At 37.4% G+C, this 22,942-nt stretch overlaps 1 protein-coding gene across 1 annotated transcript in view; it reads right to left on the reverse strand.

The window, feature by feature from the left end:
• Positions 1 to 5,022: 5,022 nt before the first annotated feature.
• The window catches only part of gga1 (golgi-associated, gamma adaptin ear containing, ARF binding protein 1), a 73,089-nt gene continuing 55,169 nt past the window's right edge, over positions 5,023 to 22,942 (reverse strand). The window contains exons 14-17 of the mRNA XM_028815277.2: positions 22,800 to 22,942; positions 15,840 to 16,009; positions 15,569 to 15,679; positions 5,023 to 7,434 (exon numbers count right to left, since the gene is read on the reverse strand). The exon at positions 22,800 to 22,942 is cut by the window's right edge and continues 117 nt beyond it. Of these exons, the coding sequence (XP_028671110.2) occupies positions 7,324 to 7,434; positions 15,569 to 15,679; positions 15,840 to 16,009; positions 22,800 to 22,942 (535 nt within the window). The 3' untranslated portion in view covers positions 5,023 to 7,323. The remainder of the gene's footprint in view (positions 7,435 to 15,568; positions 15,680 to 15,839; positions 16,010 to 22,799) is intronic.

Consider the following 22,942-nt stretch of genomic DNA (forward strand, 5'->3'; position numbering starts at 1 on the left):
GCACCTTTTTCTGCTGTCACATTTCTTCCTTCCACTCAACTTTCCATTAACATGCTTGGGTACAGCACTCTGTGAACAGCCGGCCTCTTTAGCAATGACCTTTTGTGGCTTCCCCTTCTTGTGGAGTGAGGGTGTCAGTGACTGTCTTCTGGACCACTGTCAAGTCAGCAGTCTGATTGTGTGGCCTACTGAACCCGACTGAGAGACCATTTAAAGGGTCCGGACCCCTTTGCACGTGTTTTGGGTTAATTAGCTGAGTGGACTGGGACACCAGGAGTCTACAATATTGAACATTTTCACAATATTCCAATTTTCTGAAATGTCACAATTTGGGTTTTCATTAGCTATAAGCCATAATCAGCAAAATGAAAAGAAATAAACACTTGAAATATATTACTCTGTAATGTGTGAGTTTCAGTTTTTTCATTACTGAAGTAAACTTTGACGATATTCTAATTTAGTGAGATGCACCTGCATATATCATTTTATTGCTTTAAATAATTTGATGCAGCAGTTATTTTTTGGTTCAAGTTTTCTTCAAAATATGAGTTACAGTAAATAATGTAAGAAATAATACAAACAAGCATCTGTCCCTCCAGCTTGTTTGTTTAGCTAATGGCTGTTGTCCGTATATCTCATCCAGATTCTCCTTAAAGTTTGGCAAGTTTCCCACAACTCTGCTTAAAGAAGTGTTTCCTGGCCATAGTCCTAAGTGCACTTCCACTTGATGTCCACGAGTATGTGATTCACACTGGCGCTGAAGGAGTGCTGCTGGATGTACTTTTTGGATTATTTTGACACTTTGAGACCTGTTTTAGGTACCTGCTCAGTGTCCTCTGCTCGAGACTGAAGGGGTTTAAATCTCTCAAGTCAGTAGGAGTGTGACATGTCCTTAAGTCCTGGGGTCCATCTCTGCACAGCTTCAAGCACTGTTTTCTTTGTAGTGTGGCCACCAGACCTGCACACGGTACTCCAGATGCCGTCTTGATAGTGCATTATATAGTCCAAACGTAACATGCCTTGATTTTTCTGATATAACCTAACATTCTTTGTACCATTTTAATCGCTTCTGCACATTGCATAGATGATGGATATGTGCCAGCATAAACTCCTAAATCCTGTTCGCAGGTTCTTTCCTATTGGACGGTGTTTCCCATCTTGTATTTCTAACTGATTTTCCTTTTGCCCACATTTAGCACTTTTCTACATTAAACAGCATTCTTTGAGTGTTTGCCCAGTTCTGAAGGTTGTCCAGGTCATTTTGAAGTCTTTTTGCTGCCTCCTCAGTGTCTGCTATCCCTCCAGGTCTCTTGTGAATTTGACAAGTTTTTTTTTCTATCCCAGAATCGAAGTCATTGATGTAAATCAAAAAATGTAATGGTCCAAGGACAGACCCCGGAGGGACTCCACTCATGACCCCATTCTCCTCTTATCTGTACCCTTTGTCTCCTGCCCGTTAACCAACTAGAGATCCAGTTTTGTAGGTTACCTCTGATGGCTACAGCTTCTAATTTCAGAATTTCTTTGGTGTGGAACTGAGTCAAAGATGTTTTGAAAGTCTTAAGTAAAGGACGTCGTATGCTTTGTTTTTGTCAGTTATTCCGTTTCTATGAAAAAAATCTAAAATATTGGTTTGGCAGGAATTTCCTTTCTCCATTCCATCCTGGCTGTTCTTTAGAATATTATTTCCATTTATTTAATTTTCTAATTCTTATTATAGTTTCCATAGTTTTGCATGGCATAGAAGTATGACTAACTGGTCTATAATTCCTAAGTCCTATTTTGTTTAACCTCTTAAATGATTGGAGTCACATTTGCAACTTTCCAGTCCTCGGGTACTCCTCCTGTCAGAAGTGACTGCTGAAATGTGTCCAATAAGGGTTTAGAGTTGACAGTCCAGCTGGTCAAATCTCACCGGGTCAGGGACTTTTATTAGTCTTCAACCTATTGAGAACGTCTGTTTTAAAATCGGAGTTTTTACTTCTGCATGAGGCATTCCACTCATTTCTTCCTTTATAAATACTTGTGTGAAGTTTTTGTTCAGATCATTTGCGATTTCCTTCTCATTTTCAGTGATTTCTTCATTCTTGTTCCTAAGGTTTCTTAAATTCTCTTTTATTGTCTTTTTGCTGCAGTAGTACTGAAAAAGTTGCTGTTTGTTTTTTGACTTCTCAAGGGGACTTTATTTTGGCTTCGTTCTTGATGGTTCGAATGATTTTTTTTTTTTTTTTATCTATTGCTGTACATCAGAATTATCTGCCTTTTTAAATTTTCCTGTCCAGTGATCTTTTCAGTTTTACTTTTTAAATAATACTTCTATTTATCCATTCTGGACAATTCTTTAGTCTTTTTGTTTTTATTGCTTTTTAGAAAAAACTTATCTCTGAAGTGACACCAACTGGCATTTATAGTTGCTGCGGTTTTGCTTTCCCAATTGCTGTTTTATACACTTCCTCATCGCCATAAACTCTACTTTCCACAAGTTCAAAGTCTTCAGTTTGGTGGACATTTCTGTGTTTTTAAAGATTATCTCAAATTTAATCGTGTTTTGAGCACTATTGCTTAAAATATCAGTAAACTCTGTTCTTGTTACTGTCTTTATTGTTTGAAAAGGGCTGGAGACAAACTGGGTGAAAAAAAAGACTGAGCTACTCTACTCAGCAAGTGGGAGCCCACAAAGCCCGAACGAGGCCTGATCCACAGCCATACTTCCCACTGTTTAGGCCTCGGGTAATATTTCATAAAGCTGTAACACTATCACAGAGTGTCTTGCTCTGGTGTATTTGGGGAAAGACACGCAGGCAATGAAGGCGGCAGTCGGAGTTGCCTTGACAGCTGATCATCACAGACTGCATTCAGACGGGTGCTAATTAAGTTTCTAGCCCCTAATTCTCATTGGAGACTGCATCACTGCAAATGCAATTTGTTTACATTTAACTTTCAAATCCACTATGTGAACAGGGGGGCTGATCACACCCCCACAGGAAATGGACGCTCCTCTAAAAACACTGAAAGACTACCTTCGCATTGCTTGCTTACTGCGGCTGCTCGTGTCGCTCGAGATCCTTCCAACGCAGTCTTCGCATACTTAAAAGCCCGAACAGCACCTATCGGTTTTTGATTGATTGCTTTTCTTTCTCTCTGACATTCTGTGCTCCTGACACGCACTCCTTTGAAGAGGACATGTTTGCATTCTTTTAATTGTGAGACGGAACTGTCATCTGTCTTGTCATGGAGCACAGTTTAAACTTTTGAAAAAGAGACAAATGTTTGTTTGCAGTGTGACCCAAGCGTGAGAACTAGAAGAATGAAGTCTGCGTCGGGTAACTTCTGAAGCTATCAACAGGTGGGGAGTGGCTTTGCTCAAATGCGTAGGAGTAATGAATGTTATTTGGTATACTCGTAGCTGGCTCTAATTTCACGTTTGTTTAATGGGAAGTGTTACAAAGTACGTTACTGATACGAATAAGAGCAGTTTCACTGGCCAAACGGTTTGCGGTCACGTGATTTTTGGCAGCGTTCTTGTACGGTGTCACTACCAAATTTATTTCAACGGTGAAAGCCACGAGGCAAGACTGGAACTTCATTCTTCTAGCCAATGGGAATAGTTCATGCTAACTAGCCACTCGCAAGGCACGCCTCCTTACCCCACCTCCAAACCGGAACGTGCGTAAATTACGTCAGTCAGTCAGTCATTGTCCAACCTGCTATATCAATGATTCTAAACTTAATAAAAGCATTTTTTCCCCCACTGGTGTTGCATCCAACTTAGAGGAAAAAATGTAAATGAAACCTCAAGATTAGTGACGTTTCACGATCAAGACTGTCACAAGAATCGATACGCCCTTCTCTACACATCATTGCAAGTTCCAAGCTCCATTCTCTTAAAACAACAATATACTCGTCCTAGTTAAACACTGGTATTGCACATTTGTTGAGCAAACTCAAAACCTAAAAAAGTGAAGGTTTGTACTTTATATATAATTATGAAAAACAAGAATGATAAAAATTTGTTAATAAACATTCAATTATAGGGGGACCAAATCGGATGACGTACCCATTAGTTTTATGGTTGTGCTGGAGAGTGGTGACATGCTACATGTTGATACAAGTGTTCTCTGTACGTGTGACATTAATGGCCCTATAAACTTATTTAGCAGCCTTCATTTACCCCTCCACCTTCTTAAGCCTTCCCGGCCTGCTACAGAGAAGTATCTCCACACCATGATGCTGATGCTGATGCCACCACCACCAAGCTTCACCGTGGGGATGGATGATGTGTTTTTGATAATGTCCAACAGCCAGAAGTACTCCCATGTGCATTCTGGAAAACGTAGGCTGAGATGTCACGTGTGATTGCTTTAAGCAGTGGCTTTCTCTTTGCTGTTCTCTCTTGAAGCTGTGGCGCCCTGTAAACAGCCGGTATATACTGAGTCTCTTCAACTTTGGTCGTGAACATTCCCAATTGATTTAGAGTTCTTGTAGGTCTCCTGGTGGCCTCTATCATTCATCTCCTCCTTGCACATTAACTTTTTAAAGACGCCTTGCTCTAAGCCACACCTTCTTAAACTCTGGGTCTTGATGCCAAATCGGTCACAGGTTGGTGCTGGTGGATAGTTGGTGAAATACACGGTTGAGGGTTGATTAAGCAAATAACATCGCTCTGCTGAACAATCTCAACCGACTTCCCTCCACGATTGTCCAAAGGGGATACCAACCCCTGACAGCTCCAATAGATCGATTCTCCCTGCGTTGGATGATCGGGCATTTCACAAGGAATGGGGTCTCGCAGACGGTAAACAGAATGGGTCACGACAAGTAAACAGTTTAAAAGCCCTGCTCTAAGCAGGTTTATGTCGTTTTTTTTTCCTTTTTTTAAAATGACAAAAGATGGAAAGAATTTCAATTTTCTCGAAAACAAACCTAACGTAGTAAAGTTGTGTATAAAAGCCCAAGTGACGGCCCGATGCCCACAGCACTGCTACTACACCAAAATGTCCATAAAACCACATTACCTGGCTATTGAAGCCCCAAAAAAGAATAACTTTATTTCCCATAAATACATATTTGCACTACATTATTAGAGTGTAAATTTACATAATTGTGAAACAAAATATTTACAAAGCCTTTTTATCAGAAAAGTTACTTTTTTTTTTTTTTTGTTTTGTTTAAAGAAGTCAAACAATTCAAACATTCCTGCAGTAACGTATGGTTGTGGTTCCTAAAGATGGTGCACAAGAGCCCACAGACACGTGATGAAGGGTTCATGAGTTTGAACACAGATGTCATGAGAGTAAAAGCTGATGGCTGTGTGGTCTGTTAAGGGTCAGCCTTCAGGGTATGAAATGCGAGTGATGGGAAGGAGACCAGTGTGTCCATTTAAGGCTAATAAGCTGAGCAGGCCCGACACCATTTGCTAGCCGTGTCCTTCTGCATCAAACAATCGTGCACTCGCATACACACGTTGTTGTCTATATATAACATTAAAAGGAAGAGTCGAAACTTTCCCTTTAAATAAATATTCCAAAATGAAACAAAAAATACAACAGGCACATTCGGCATTTAAGTATAAGATGGTTCTGTTTCAATTATTAGACTTCTAAAACACAGGCATACAGGCAATTTCTTCCATGTTAGGCTAAGTGGAAGCAACAGAGGTTGGTGGCTTTTGTTTCAAACCCTGCATTTTTTGTTTTGCTTTTGAAAAATTCATGTTCCTATCTGTAAGTTTAGTTAGTTTACCTTGAACTGCCATGTCTCCTATTGTTATAGGACCCCCAAATTACCAAATGTGACAGGTTCAGTAAGAAAGAAGACACTCGCCTTGGCTGCCAGGGCTGGCCGACTGAATGCTCCCCTCCTTCAAATAATGAGCCAAAAAGCTTTAGTGTTGTCTTTCCAGCACAAAAAGAAACACACAAGGAAACAAGTCAGTTAGTAAAGGATTGTTCAAATGGTGATATACATTAGCATTGGTTCTTGCTTTTAAAAGCAAAATAAAAAAGATTTGTGCTATTTAATATCTTTTACCCAACTGCATAAACCATCAGTGAATCCTCTTGTGATTTGTCTTTGCTATCTTTGGAAGACACCTTCAGATTTGCGCAGCAGACCCAAATCTCACATCCACAGTGCTGAGCTGAGCTGTCTATTGCTAAGTCGTGATTAACGTTAAATACGGCACATCCAGAATGTTAAGAGCTCTTCATTCAATAGAAAGAAAAAAAAAATGTCACAATTCAGCCAGACATTTGGAAGTTTATGCATTTCATTTTTGGATGTAACTTAAGGTTACAGGCCCACCTTGCTGCTTGTCAAGTATCAAGGCAGTGCTTTGAATATTTTGATGCCCTAATATAAAAAAACAAAAACTCATGATAAGTGAACAGCGCAGATTTCCATGCTAACCCAAAAACGTACTTCCGCGCCCCTTCCAATTCAACACTGCACACGTGCTTGGACTGTTTTTTATTGCTGCCAGCAAATTTAAGGAGGTAAATGAAAATGGCCAGGATAGAGAAGTCGGCTGGCTGCAGAAAATGAGAAGACGTAAGAAAGAACTAAGCAATCCAATGTAAGGCAGTAAAGAGCTACAAAGTTTTTTGGGCTGTCCAGATGCTGACTTTCCCGGCCTAAGAACGCAAAGTTGCTGTTATGGTGAATCAGTGCAATCATTTCTTCTTTTCTGCACTACTCTACAATAGCTCAGACATTCAGTCTGTCCACGTTTACCCAGTAGTCAATCTTTTAGTGTCTTGGAAGATTCTGTCTGCAATGTGTTTGAACCTACATAGACAAGACATAAAGATGTACGCAACAAACTAGCAGAGCTCCGCAGTGCAGTTTTGTCATGGACAGTATTTAGCATCACAGTAAAATTCAAGGAGTTAATACATGAAGTGGGCTACATCCGTCTGAGGTGGAATGGTTTGCTTCATAACAAATCAATGCCACAGTGCCTTAAGAAGCAACACTTTACCCTAATCAATACTGGAAACCCCATGGGACATTTCCTACATAGCTGGCAACAATTCAGCAATTCAGTAAATTAAAAATTCTTGAACTTTAGTAGTCATTCAAAGGAGGTTGTGTGCGACTTACCACAAACTGAAGACAAAAATAAAAGAAGAAATAAAAACAAAGATATAAAGTTTGTTTCAGAGGTGGGAAGTCTTTTTCTCCTTTTTTCCCCCCCTTAAACTTGGATACACATCAGTTGAGAGTGTTGCTACCACGTCACTTATGGCAAATTTTAGTGATAACTGAAGAGCCAGTTGACTGCTGCAACAAATTGTGGTGCTGGCACAGGAAAATCATTCTCTTTTAAAGGCAACCCCAGGATTCAGGGGTAGGAAATTGGTCCACATCACCCATCTCATCATATGTTTCATCACCCATTGTGAATGTCAGCTTGTATCTTAATCGCACTTTCTCCTAACACAAAGGAAAAAAAAAATTAAAACATGTTAAAGATTAAAGAGGACAGGGAACAAATAGAATGAAAAAAGTTTTTTTCCTTAACATGTCAGAAATACAGGTATTTAATTAAATAAAATGAAAGTTTAATTCCTTGCACAATACTTTCTTTTGTAACTATAGTACAAGTCTCCTCTAAAATTACATTAACTATAAAAGTACATATCAACAGCTTCTTGTTGCTACTTTTGAGGTCTAGTTTAACAAATTCAATGCAAATGTCAATACCGTGGGGAAGGAGGACAAAAAAACCAAGTGATGACAGTTTTCCTCGAGTGTAATGTCCAATTTTGTCCACTAGATGGCAATAAAGACAGTGAGAGAAACTGAGTGTTGTATACAGTATTTGTATCCTGTGTTTTTGATTATAAAAAACTAGGGGGCTCTGCCCCCTGCTCGCCAACCCCTGTGCGGGCCCTATGCGCTAGTCATTTCCCGGGTCTGCCACTTGCGACAAATCGTGCTGTGCTTTTGGATAAACACAAATATCAACTCTGTCTTTGATATCTCCATCTTTCGAAACTATTACCGCCGACAATTTGTCACATGTTGGTTTATTATATATATGAGCGTGATCTTTTGGATTCATATAGAAATCCAAGAAAACTTCTTTGTCCGTGTTTTTCAGATAAATTTTGTTTAAAGTGTGATACTTTTGGACGTTTTGATTTGTATCCATTATTGGCTGTAGTTTCTCTAATACGTCCGATCATTTAACTCTTTTCAATTCTATGTTGCATCGCTTCTCCGTGTTGATAAATATAAACCTGACCGAATTGTGGTTTCTTTGAAATTAAACTTGTCGTAGCTTTAATTGTTGCGGGACCACAGAGCCTCATAGTATATGGTCCTGAATCGTGTAAATCTACGTTTTGAGCACTGAATGATGCGAATGTGAGCAGACTATTGTAGATGCGGATATTTTGCCAGTAGGGTTTGTGGATTTCACTTTCACCAAATAACAAAATATACCCCTCTTCATTGGGAAGAAACACTACTTTTCTCTGATGGCAACACAAATTAGATGATCTACACGTCTCCAACTTAAACTTTAAAGCCGAACAATATCTACATACTTCTGTCATATCACCTATGTCCATATATTCAATCTCTTTTCGCTGTTCCGTTATTTCACCGAGTAATAATTTAGTTTGTTAGAACTAATGTGATCATTATTGTCAGTTTTTGTGAGACTTTCAAATTTTAGTACTTTCATAATTTCTAACATGCTCTGCATGTGTATCGTGCCAATGTTTTTCAACTTCTTTACGACATTCTACTTTGTCTTCTACTCTTTGACTTTTATTTCCACCCCCGCGTGGACCTTTTAGGTTTTCAATTCCACTTGCTACGGGCCGATTATAACTTTCCTTATTTTCCAAATTTGCACTTAAATTATTATTGTTCTTTTCTTTCCAATGCTTTTGGGCCTCTTTTTGACGCACTGTTCTTTCTTATTCGCTTAGTTGTTGACGTTTCATCTAGAACGTATAAAATTATTGTCCAGAAAAGGACTACAACAAAGGAAACAAATGGATTGTATGTCTTGTATTAAAATGAGGAAACATCAAAATTTGTAAGAGCTGAGAGCACAGGAACTGTGTCTGACAATAGCATTCACACGAATGAGATGTGAGTGGACCGTGGCCGTGATTAAATCTCTTGGCGCAAAGTCTCATCCCAGGATTTTTTTATATAATAGAGAGAGAAAATACAGTATTTTGCAAAAGTGAAGGAACATTACATTATGACAACATATTTAAATCAAACATGGTAATGCAGTACCAAGTGTGTCATTTGAAAAAGCAACATCTGCTTAGCAACTAAATACACCAATTTTAGGAACAATCAAAGAAATGAAATGTTTCTTACAGCTATTAATTAGCCTGTCACATTGTGGATGAACTTTGTCCCACTCTTTGCACAAATGCTTCAGTTCAATGATAACTGTTGGCCTTCAGACATGAAGTTATTATTTCAGGTCCTGCATCAACATCCTGAAAGGTTTAGGTCATTTCAAAAATCTACATTGCCATTTCTGTTTAAATTTATAAAAACAACTCAGGAGTGTTTGAAAAAGTAAAAAAAATAAATGTCCTATACATTTGTGGGAATTTAATTTGATCCTGGGGTGACTTGCTTCTAGAATAGAGATCTCTTAACTCAGTTCCTGGAGAGATACCATAACTGCAGATTTTTGATCCAAGCAATTATGAAAGTTACAAAAACAATTATTGCTGCTGATTGAATAAAATTTATAACCTTAATTTTAGTTTACAAACCTCTTTAGAAATAAAATGCAAATGTATTTATTTTACACTTCAACAGCTGCATTCAGTCATTTTTTTCTATCAATTAACAATAAAATGGAAGCAACAAAGAAAAAAAATTACTTTAAATTACTTTGGTCCCATTTGCACCTCTCTGTATTCACTATAAAGTATCCATGTCAGTAAAATGCATCAAAGGACAAAAGTGATAAATGCTGAATGACTGAACAGTAATCCACTGTAGTCACACAACTGAGATGATATTCTCAGAAAAAGAAACCGAACTCCCTGATGTGTTAGAATGACAGCACAAACAAAACAAGCCATAACATTATATGTATTATTACTGGCTTTTGATTTATAAACTGGACAGACTGAAACCTATAACTGTTGTTGTCTCTAATTTGGGACTCTTGCTCTTGCTCTGACAATTTTACTCTTAATTTAAACTGGCACTACATTGAATTTTCCAGCATTTCTCAGTTATAGGCATGAATGCCAGGCACCTTTGTGAGGCGCTCAGTGACTTAATCAATACCTGTGACTCGCTAATCAAGTTTAATATTAAGTTATGGGGTCAGTCCCCTGTGGGTGCAAGAGTGGACAACCAACGGGCACTTAGCTGGAAGTATAAAGCAGACAATGTGACCGAAGAAAAGAAGGAAAATGAATACAAAAACAGATTAAGATGCTCATATTTCCAATGTCTTGTACTTGTCAAACCATGACAGAATGGAAACAAATTCAACTTTACAGATGACAATATGAAAGTACTACCTTATTTCAGACATGACTCACTAATGACTGTGGACTACACAAAAAATAAAAAAGTATGACATCTTGGTAATGGAGAATTTGAAACAAAGAGTAAGGTCTAAATGGTCAAATTTGACATTTAAATGACTATAGTCAGCACCTACTTTATAAGTTGCAGAATGTTAACACACGTCAGACAACTAAATAAAAGAAAAAGTTTAGATTGAAATGTGATTTTCTAGTTAAGAAAATCTAAAATTAAACATATTATTAACTAAAAACTAAAATAATAACAAAAGTGTCTAAAAACTAGAAGTAGATGAAAACAAAACTAGGTTTGTTAATTTTAATTTTGAATTTTTACCACACTGATCTTTAAGCATAACGTACATGTGAGCATGCCTTTGCCGGTATATTTATAACTGTGCAGTATTCATATTATCTATGACAAAAACACTGATTTGTGCACGTGTACAACAACCCCTTGCTGCAGACAATTAAATCTCGACATCATCTATTGTATTCTCTGGACTTTATTGCTCATTTTCAGCTATCAGTCAGTCGTCCATTCCAAAACAGAGTGTGAATACCAAAGTCTCATCACTTGTCAATAACTTATTCTATGGATTTCATTGGCCATAACTGACCGTCACTCACATATGTCCTGCTAGTTGTCAGCAGGTCCCAGCTTTAACCAAACCTCAAGGAAAAGGTGCTTAAAATATGCCAGTTCTTCCTCTGAAAGATACATCTGAGTGGTTTGAAAACTAGAGCCATGGAGGATTTGACAAGCTCAGACAGACACCCAGGCATCAAATTCAGTTAGTATTATCTTTATACAGCAAACACAACTGGCATCTAGTACCTGCAGCTCCAGTTAATGAAAACATGTGACAGTATTTGCCCACTTGCTTTGCTATTAAAAAAAAAATGAAGTCTTATTTTGATGTCCTAACATAAGAATATTATTATTATTATATTACATAGTAATTTCTAGCTACCAAATCAATGTAAACTGAAAAATGATCCCTGAATTTCTTAGTGTGTGGAGCATAGCATAGTAGGTAGCTATGGATGTTTACTCACACAACTGCAAAGATATGGAGCCCTAAGAGAATGTAGGTAGAAAAAAAATTAATTGAGGGAACGATTTACAATTTGTGTGCACATGTTAATAAAAACATTCCCACAATTTATTCATTTTTTTTTGTGTTTATTTAAAGCATTCCCTTGACTTAATTAATTTGTGCGCCTGCTATCTGCATAACCCTGTTGCGCTGGTTGTACGCTAAAATACAGCAAAAGCAAATGTCAGTTGACTTGTGAGAAAAGTAATTTAATATTTGCTTACAGTGAATCTGTTCCTGTTGTCACTCAACACAAGGACTAAAAACATATCAAAAGTAACAGAGCAAAGCTGAGTATAACATCACACTGAACACTGTAATGGTTAAGATGATCAATGCGCAATGATACCTTTAGAAACTTACCCCTAATCTTAAACACTCTCCATGATGTAGGCAATTTAGAACAACAATAACTTTACTTATGGACTACAATGTATACAGTGGCATTAGGTCTTTTGTCAGTATTGGCCGGCTCCATACACTGTGTGTACATCCAGAGATAGCAATGCAGGATTCCAACACCTTGCAACTGATCAGCAATAAAGTGAGTAACTTCTTTGATATCAGTACAGCGGCTGCAACTTGCTCAGAGTTCCTGGTGCTTAAGGCAAGAGTTGCTACAATGCCATCATAACTCTTTCTCAAATCAAAAAATAGTCCCATCACTGTGTCTCTATCATTAGTCTCTCTGTAAACAACAGAAACACAGAAGGGCTATGCAAAGCACAGGCACACAAATTATGTAAATCAAGGGAACATTTTAATTAAAACATACAAATGAACTGTAAATTGTTGCCACTTTTTTTTTTTAACCCACCTCCGGGACTCTGCACAAAGATATCGCTTGCTTGCTGGCAGTATTACTGTAGTGATCAATAAGCAGATGCATAGCATTCAATCAATGTTATCAACCGAAACAAAGTTTCAGGTATACAATCATGGCCGAAATTATCGGCATCCCTGGAATTTTCCCAGAAAATGCACCATTTCTCACATAAAATTCTTGCAATAACAAATGTTTTGGTATACACACTTTTATTTCCTTTATGTGCATTGGAACAACACAAAAACACAGAAAAAAAAGTCAAATCTGACATCATGTCACACAGAACTCCAAAAATGGGCCGGACAAAATTATTGGCACCCTTTCAAAATTGTGGGTAGATCGTTTTATTTCAAGCATATGATGCTCATTTGAACTCACCTGTGGCAAGAAACAGGTGCTGGCAATATAGCAATCACACCTGAAGCCAGTTAAAATGGAGAAAAGTTGACTCAACCTTTCTGTTGTGTGTCTGAGTGTGCCACACTAAACATGGAGAACAGAAAGAAGAGCAAGGAATTGTCTGAGGACTTGAGAACAGAAATTGTGGAAAAACATCAACAATCTCAAGGCTACAAGTCCATCTCCAGAGATCTTCATGTTCCTTTGTCCACTGTGTGCAGCATAATCAAGAAGTTCACAACACATGGCACTGTAGCTAATCTCCCTGGACGTGGACGCAAGAGAAAAATTGATAAAGGACTGCAACAAAGGATAGTCCGAATGGTGGATAAACAGCCCCAATCAACTTCAAAACATATTCAAGCTGTTCTGCAGACTCAGGGTGCAACACTGTTAGCTCGAACTATCCGTTGACATCTGAACAAAATGAAACGCTATGGCAGGAGAGCCAGGAGGACCCCACTGCTGACACAGAAACATAAAAAAGCCAGACTGGAGTTTGCCAAAATGTACTTGAGGAAGCAAAAATCCTTCTGGGTGAACGTCTTGTGGACAGATGAGAACAAGGTAGAGCTTTTTGGTAAAGCTCATCATTCTACTGTTTACAGAAAATGGAATGAGGCCTATGAAGAAAAGAACACAGTACCTACAGTCAAACAAGGTGGAGGTTCTAAGATGTTTTGGGGATGTTTTGCTGCCTCTGGCACTGGATGCCTTGACTGTGTGCAAGGCATCATGAAATCTGAAGACTACCAAAAGATATTGGGGCGCAATGTGAGGCCCAGTGCCAGAAAGCTGGGTCTGCGTCAGAGGTCATGGGTGTTCCAGCAGGACAATGACCCCAAACATACCTCTAAAAGCACCAAGAAATGGTTGAAGACAAAGCGCTGGAGAGTTCTGAAGTGGCCAGCAATGAGTCCGGATCTAAATCCGATTGAACACTTATGGAGAGATCTCAAAATTGCTGTTGGGAGAAGGCGCCCTTCAAATCTGAGAGACCATGAGCAGTTTGCAGAAGAAGAGTGGTTGGAAATTCCAGTTAAGAGGTGTAACAAGCTTGTTGATGGTTATAGGAAGCGCTTGATTTCAGTTATTTTTTCCAAAGGGCGTGCAACCAAATATTAAGTTGAGGGTGCCCATAATTTTGTCCAGCTTGGTTTTTGAGTTTTGTGTGAAATGTCGTCAGATTTGGCTTTTTTTCTGTTTTTTTGTGTTGTTCCAATGCACATTAAGGAAATAAACGTGGATACCAAAATGTTTGTATAATTGCAACAATTTTCTGGGAGAAATGGTGCATTTTCTGGGAAAATTCCAGGGTTGCCGATAATTTCAGCCATGACTGTATATTTAGTGGCAATGGCTTTAATGTGGAAGTATATAAAGGAAAGCGGACAGACTTTATTCAAAATGGTTTCCTATCTCCACATGCAGTGAATGTGCTTACAGCTGTATATACTGTATGCTGAGCCTCAGCACAAATAGAGTGTATAAACATAAAAACACCAGGAACACCTTCTAAGGCTTTTATCAAAAAAATCCTACCTCCACCCCCATTATCAAAAGTCTAACCTGGTACACTTTTATATAAACATAAAGCTATGCAGTACGACAGCATCAAACACCATCAGACCCATCATTCTTCTAAAGCTTAATCTATATATTGTATGATCAGGATTGTATGATAGGCAGCTATCAATCGGAATTTGTAAGCAGGTGAACTTGGTGTTTTCAAAATAGTGAATTTATGGTTCTTCTTTGAATTTTTCAAAACCATTTTGTAAAGAAGTTTAAAAGCTATAAGAAACATGTTTGCCAAACAACCCTCCAGTCTGTTCACCTAACAGTGCTCTGATTCATCATTGCAGGGTGAACAAAAAACTTAACGCTCAATTTCAAGCTCTGATAAAGGACATCTAAATTATGTACAGTTACATGTGTATGCAGGTGCATATAGAAGTTGGGAATCCGAACAAATGCACTGTCTTAACATAAAAACAACAAAAATGTTTTCCGATGCTTTCTTCAGTTAGATTTACAGGACGCCTCTTCTTAAAATAGAAGACTGCCATTAAATATGGGTAAGGTGATGTAATTTTCTTGCTTTATTTAAGACAAATGTTAATGCTATACACTTAGAAAATGGCTTTATTACTATGCAATACAAAAGAAAACAGGACCAAGTCAATTCCATGCTGAAACATAAAAAGATATTTGGAAACCTAACATTAGCCTGCTAAGTTTACGTCATAATTTATCCCCATATAAGGGATGCACAATCCAAATGTTTTTCAAACTGTCATTATACTTCCATACCTTTTCTTGCAATTGTGATTTAAACTGTAGTGTCTGGATTAACAGTAATATTTGTTAAATTAAATAAGGCTTTAGTGGTTGTAAGCCTACATGGATGATTCTCAAGACACTATTAAATACATTTTTCCTTCCACATTCCAGAGCTATTTGTGTTAGAGTAACTGGTGATTCTAAAGTGGCACCATATGAGTGGGAGGGAGTGTTGGTGTAGTGTTGGCTCTAAAGTTTCTTCCTGGCCTGAGTCTGATGGTTTTTAGCTATTGGTTCCATCTCCCCTATGTCCCGAAATCTGAAGTTTGAAAATGGAACAACTTTTTTTATTTTGCCTTGGGAATTCATAACTAAAAGACAAGTATAGTACGTCATTTTATACACTCAAAAGTATTAAATACAGTATATACCTTATGTGGATTTGCTAGAAGAAGGACCTGTGTTATTGCTGTAGGAGGTATGATTGGATTAAATGCTGGAAGTTCTGTTCCCGAGGGAGGTTGCAGCTTTACCTTCATCGTCTAAAGAAAGAAATAAAATTAATACAATCATTAAAAGAATCTGTCTAACATTCAATGAGAAAACATAGTGACACAAATAACTGCATGGTTAAAAACAAGTAAAAACAGACACCACAAAACAAAATCCTTATATTTAAGATACTTTAAAGAACAGCATTACCTTGGGTACGGCGGACTGAAAGACAATATTGTGCATAGGAAGGGGGGCAGTGCTAATCATAGAAATGACCACCACCAAGACATCTGGCCGGCCAGGAGGAGGATCTTGAGCAAAATGAAACAGAACTCGAAAGCTGTTACTGTCAAACACTGTCACGGGCAGGATGCTACCTGTCATGAAAAGGTGCATAAATAAAAAAAAAATACAAATATTAAGTCAAGTCCAATTACAACAGATTTTAGTTGGCAAAGTGATTTACAACAATAAAAGCTATGTGCTAGATCAACTAAAGACATCAGAAAATAATACATAAAAATAATAATAAACAAACCATATAGGATGATGGCAAAACAAAAGAAGGATAAAAGAAGCACATGTAGAAAATGAAGAATATAGTTACAGACTAAAACAACAAAGGTAAAGAATTAATCCTTTAACATGATCTAAAAATAAAGCAAGTAAAATATTTTTTTAAAGTAATATTTTAAATACTGAAACTTGGGGTCGTACAATGGTACAGACCCATTATAGTTACAGACTAAAACAACAAAGGTTGAGAATTAATCCTTTAAAATCTTACTTTAAAAAATATTTTACTTGCTTTATTTTTAGATCATGTTAAATACTGTAACTTGGGGTCATACAATGGTGCAGACCCATTTAAGCTTTAAAAACAAACTGTAAACTAAACAGTAAAATCCACCTTACATCTTATAGGGAGTCAAATCGAAAGTAGCCAACACTAGTGAAACGTAACATCTTTTTTTTGGTTCCAGTGAGCACTCAGCATTTTGAGGACTGAGTTGAGTGTTAAACAGCAGCATAAAGGAAGTGTAATAATCTAAGGAAGGTTAATTAGAAGTTTGAATAAGATTTTGCACATCATTAAAAGATAAAAAAAAAAAATGGATTGACCTTAGTGATGGCCCTTAGCTGAATAAACAACTTTGAACCAATACATTTATCTGTTTATCAAATTTAACTCAGAATAAAAAAAATAACACCAACATTTCAAGCACAAGACCTAATATGCATGGTAAGCAGATCCACGTTACTGACAATGTTATTAATGGAGGTGGGAGGGCCAAAAAGGATAATCTAGGTCTTATTAGTCATTTAACTGAAGAAAACTGAATGCCACCCCATAGTGAACTATTTAGGCAATTAACGGATTGGCGATTCTAAATTGGCCCTAGTGTGTGCTTGGTGTGTGGGTGTGTTTGTGTGTGTCCTGCGGTGGGTTGGCCCAGGATTGGTTCCTGCCTTGTGCCCTGTGTTGGCTGGGATTGGTTCCAGCAGACCCCCGTGACCCTGTGTTCGGATTCAGCGGGTTGGAAAATGGATGGATGGATGAAAATGTAATTGGGGTTAAGGGTTAACTTTATCTTCTGGTTTAAAAAAAGGTAGGTTTTTTGAGCATTGTCTGCATAATATTTATGGTGGTAACATATACAAAGAAAAAAAAACATTAGGTCCCAGAACAGACCCCCTGACGTACCTTACAGGAGAAAATGAGTTACTAAAATTAACAGTGGGGAAAAAAACTCTCTTACAGGAGAAAATGAGTTACTAAAATTAACAGTGGGAAAAAAAACTATCAATTAAATATGAGGTAGGGGTGTGCGATATTGGCAAAAAATTGTATCTCGATATTTTCTGGGTCTTTGACGATAACTATAATTAGATAATATTTGCATCCTTTAAAAATGTACTTGTAAAAGTCATTTTTCTAGCTTGGTCTTGTTAATAGGATATTAATTGTAGCTTACTGATGAGATTAATGGAAACAACAGTTAAGGAAAGCAGGTCTTATTTATTTACTTGAAACTGAAATAAAACAATACGACAACATTAAAATCACTAGTCAAAGTATTACTGAAATCAAACAGTGCAAGTATGTGTAAATGATTTCAAATCAGCCCACAGGATTTACATAACAAATTGCACTAAGGCCAATAAAACTGTTATAATGACAGCATTTTAAACAGACACTTACCCTTAATGTAAACAATATATGAATGCAAAGGGAATAAAATACTAATCATAATAATCATAATTGGACTACAGGGCATGAACATTACAGTCTGGATAAACATGAACCGCTCTGCTGTAAAGTAATTGTGCAGCATACAAGCAAGAACAAAAATCTAACATACTGTACTACCTGTATAGTGTAAAAATCCAAAGTTCTGTCAAATACTGCACAGGAAAAACTATAGCATTTGTTAAAACATTCTGTCATATAATGCACAAAGATATTATAAAAACAAAAATTACTAACTTCAAGTTCTGTCCAATATCACAGAAAGAAATCAGAAAAAAATAAAACAATTGTAAAATCCCACTGAGGAAATATAAAGTTGTGTGACAGGAATACCAGTCTGTCCACAGCAGCACAGTTACATGTTACAACATTTCCTCTGGTGTTCAAAGCCCTCTCAGAAGGGCTGTTTGAGGCAGGGATGCAGGTTACTTTTTTTTGCAAGTTTCCCCAATTTGAGGAAAATGTACTTCTTGTGTTTTCCACCACTCAAGTGGATTTACATCACTGTCCACTTCAGGTATTATCAAGTAGCTCTTGATCCCTTTTTCAATGCCAGTGTGCAGAGACTCTCCTTCCCTGAATTCCTGTGTTTCTTTGACATAGCCACCAAAACACTCCCCCCTAACCCCCTTCCCCCCCCCCCCCCCCCCCCCCCCCCCCCCCCCCTTTTGTCATCATCTGCTCCAACTTCTGTAGCCATAGGGATGGGAAAGGGTGGGGTGAGGAGGCAGGGATCTGTGCAAGTGTTTTAAATAATGAAAGAAAAAAAAAATGTGTTTTGGAATTGAGAACCCCCAACCAAGACGTGTTGCAAAATAAAACATAGGCATATGTTTCTTACAGAAATAAAAATAATCCTTTCTAACAAATTGCATAATTCGTTCAAACAGATTAATAATCTGTCCAAACAGATTTTGTTTTGGTTTATTTTTTGCGCCTGATACCTAGGGGGCTCTATACTAGATCAATTTCACTTAAATTGAATTTTCTAGAGGAACCTAAATTACTCACCATTGGCAATATGAAGCCTATGTCTAAACAAAGGAAGCCTTTTGGAGTTGTTAATTCATAGTGCACTGACAACATTAGCCCCTCTGTCTGTGGTCTTCAAGCAGTGACCATGATGCCATCATGGTTTCGTCAATGAAATGCACTATCAAGGTGAGGTATGGCTCGGATGTTTGGCTTGATCATAAATCCATTGTTGTGGCAAAATGTGAAACCTTCTGCAGTTTACGCATCAGAGTTTGGCAACATGAATCATACAATTTAAACAGAGTTGTTTGACTAAAATATTTTCGGCCAGGCAGTGTGTATCTTGGGTCTAAAGTATTCAAAAGTTGTTGGAATCCACCCCTTTCAACCACTTGAATTGGCACCATATCTTTTGCGATATAAGGATTAATCTTTTTTGTATTCTTCATATTCTGTATGGTGGTTAGTTTGTTGATGGAGAAACAAGTTAGCTGTCTGTAATGGCAACCCATTTCCAACACAGTTTGCAGATTGCTGTCTTTTGAGCAACATCAGTCTTTTCAAAGCCAAACCACTTCTACATGAGTGATGATGGTCTGCATCTTGTAATTAAACCGAACAATGTAGATTATGAGGCTGTTTTATCTCCTGGTGCTGTTTGCTCTCTAATTTTTTGGCAGGTATGCTAGCTTAACTTGTGGTTCGCTGACACTGCACGTCTATGTGCTCGTTTTGTGCACACGCAGTACTCTATCCTGCTACGTTACATGAGACAGTGAATGCGTGGACTCTTAAGGCATGTTTTTGAGTGTTTTTTTTTTTTTGCAAAGTGAGTGACATGCTTGATAATTTCAACTTGCTCATTATTAAAACAACAATTAAGATATTATCTTAGATGATACGTATTGGACACTCCTAATATGAGGTTACATATCAAAATGATTATGATAATGTACAAGTACTAAAAATACAAAATACTGTATGTTAAAATTGATTTATATGCAAAATACAGTGGGTATAAAAAGTGATTTTATTGTTACTTTTTTATTTTTCGCGATATACAGTTAGGTCCATAAATATTTGGACAGAGACAACTTTTTTCTAATTTTGGTTCTGTACATTACCACAATGAATTTTAAATGAAACAACTCAGATGCAGTTGAAGTGCAGACTTTCAGCTTTAATTCAGTGGGGTGAACAAAACAATTGCATAAAAATGTGAGGCAACTAAAGCATTTTTTTTAACACAATCCCTTCATTTCAGGGTCTCAAAAGTAATTGGACAAATAAAATAACTGGAAATAAAATGTTCATTTCTAATACTTGGTTGAAAACCCTTTGCTGGCAATGACAGCCTGAAGTCTTGAACTCATGGACATCACCAGATGCTGGGTTTCCTCCTTTTTAATGCTCTGCCAGGCCTTTACTGCAGCGGCTTTCAGTTGCTGTTTGTTTGTGGGCCTTTCTGTCTGAAGTTTAGTCTTCAACAAGTGAAATGCCTGCTCAATTGGGTTAAGATCAGGTGACTGACTTGACCATTCAAGAATTTTCCACTTCTTTGCTTTAATAAACTACTGGGTTGCTTTGGCTGTATGTTTTGGATCATTGTCCATCTGTATCATGAAACGCCACCCAATCAATTTGACTGCATTTAGCTGGATTTCAGCAGACAGTATGTCTCTGAACACCTCAGAATTCATTCGGCTGCTTCTGTCCTGTGTCACATCATCAATAAACACTAGTGTCCCAGTGCCACTGGCAGCCATGCACGCCCAAGCCATCACACTGCCTCCACCGTGTTTTACAGATGATGTGCTATGCTTTGGATAATGAGCTGTACTATGCCTTCTCCATACTTTTTTCTTGCCATCATTCTGGTAGAGGTTGATCTTGGTTTCATCTGTCCAAAGAATGTTTTTCCAGAACTGTGCTGGCTTTTTTAGATGTTCTTTAGCAAAGTCCAATCTAGCCTTTCTATTCTTGAGGCTTATGAGTGGCTTGGACCTTGCAGTGCACCCTCTGTATTTACTTTCATGCAGTCTTCTCTTTATTGTAGACTTGGATATCGATACGCCTACCCCCTGGAGAGTGTTGTTCACTTGGTTGGCTGTTGTGATGGGGTTTCTCTTCACCATGGAAATGATTCTGTGATCATCCACCACTGATGTCTTCCGTGGACGTCCAGGTCTTTTTGCATTGCTGAGTTCACCAGTTCTTGCTTTCTTTCTCATGATGTACCAAACTGTAGATTTTACCATTCGTAATATTGTAGCAATTTCTCGGATGGGTTTTTTTCTGTTTTTCGCAGCTTAAGGATGGCTTCTTTCACCTACATGGAGAGCTCCTTTGACCGCATGTTGTCTGTTCACAGCAAAATCTTCCACATGCAAGTACCACACCTCAAATCAACTCCAGGCCTTTTATCTGCTTAATTGATAATGACATAACGACGGACTTGCCCACACCTGCCCATGAATAGCCTTTGAGTCAATTGTCCAATTACTTTTGAGCCCCTGAAATGAAGGGATTGTGTTAAAAAAAAATGCTTTAATTGCCTCATATTTTTATGCAATCGTTTTGTTCACCCCACTGAATTAAAGCTGAAAGTCTGCACTTCAACTACATCGGAGTTGTTTCATTTAAAATTCATTGTGGTAATGTACAGAACCAAAATTAGAAAAAAGTTGTCTCTGTCCAAATATTTATGGACCTAACTGTATATTGCGAAAAATAAAAAAGTAACAATAAAATCACTTTTTATACCCACTGTATTTTGCATATAAATCAATTTTAACATACAGTATTTTGTATTTTTAGTACTTGTAACAAAATTAGAAAAAATTTGTCTCTGTCCAAATATTTATGGACCTAACTGTATATTCTTCATATATTGAAATTGGATTTTTTTTTTATTTACACTGATCAGCACACCATATTACAATATGCTAACAAATGTCTATAGTTTATCTAATTAATCTTAATCATTAAAAAAACAATATAATTAGATCCACTAGTATTTAATGCATATTATGATGTCAGTTAGAAAGACTTATGGCAGGAACTCCTAAGTTTCTGCTACCTTTTCAAAGTGGTAGACATCAATTTCTGTCCTTCGAAGTCTTGATGCATAGAAGCATTGCTACAGCATGCAACTACCACAATCTGCATCATCATACAGAATCAAGTGTAATGCTTCACTTGGGCAAAAGAAAACATTTAGCGATAAAAGTCAGTTTTTGTTGGCTGTTACATCTTTGGAAATACCACAGCTACCCTGACATATTCCCTGACTAGTAGCCATCATGTCTAAATACTCCATTATTAAGAATCCTCTGTTCAAGGCAGATTAGCCATTAAGACACATCTTTTAAGCTTCTGGTACTTTTAAAGTAACTTTATTCCAGATTTGTTTTGGGTGCTCATTTGTTTCTTAATTGTCAGGCGCTCTACTACCAACCTAAGCAGTTTCACCTAGATGTATGAAGATGTATCAAACCTGATCTCATTTTAAATACTGTAATTGTACAGAGGGTAGCTGAAACTAACTATATGACAACTGTTTACATCCAATCTGTTTTGACTGCGTCATACAAAAGGGCATGAACATGAATGATCTTAGCAATTCTCCTTTTTTTAATTATAGTTTAGCAAAATCTGTACAATTTTTATATACTTTAACATATCTCATGTTTATGGAGCTATATGACAAATAAATCAAAACACATTAGAATTCTTAATCCAAAACAAAGTGTAAAAAGGTTTCAGTAAGTGTATCCTTTTTAAACCTACTGTAATACTAAGAATACAATCTTTCATTGAAAAAATAAATCTTAAAAGATTTAATATAAAAAAAATTATGGTAACTCTGTTTATGGAAATGACTGAATAACTCAGAGAAACAAAGTAGAGGAAATTAGTTTTACAGAACAAAAGCCACTCACTAGGTTTGATGGACTCGAGTGGGACATTGACATTAGCGAGGCTGAGTTCTTCTTGCTGTGCAGCAGATGCTAGGGACCCAAGTTGAGAAGCAGTCTGCTCTACTGTGCTGGAGGTCATACCAGAAAAGGAAGGTTTAGATGGG

This window comes from Erpetoichthys calabaricus, chromosome 12, assembly GCF_900747795.2.
Source record: "Erpetoichthys calabaricus chromosome 12, fErpCal1.3, whole genome shotgun sequence".
NCBI classification, from domain to species: domain Eukaryota; kingdom Metazoa; phylum Chordata; class Cladistia; order Polypteriformes; family Polypteridae; genus Erpetoichthys; species Erpetoichthys calabaricus.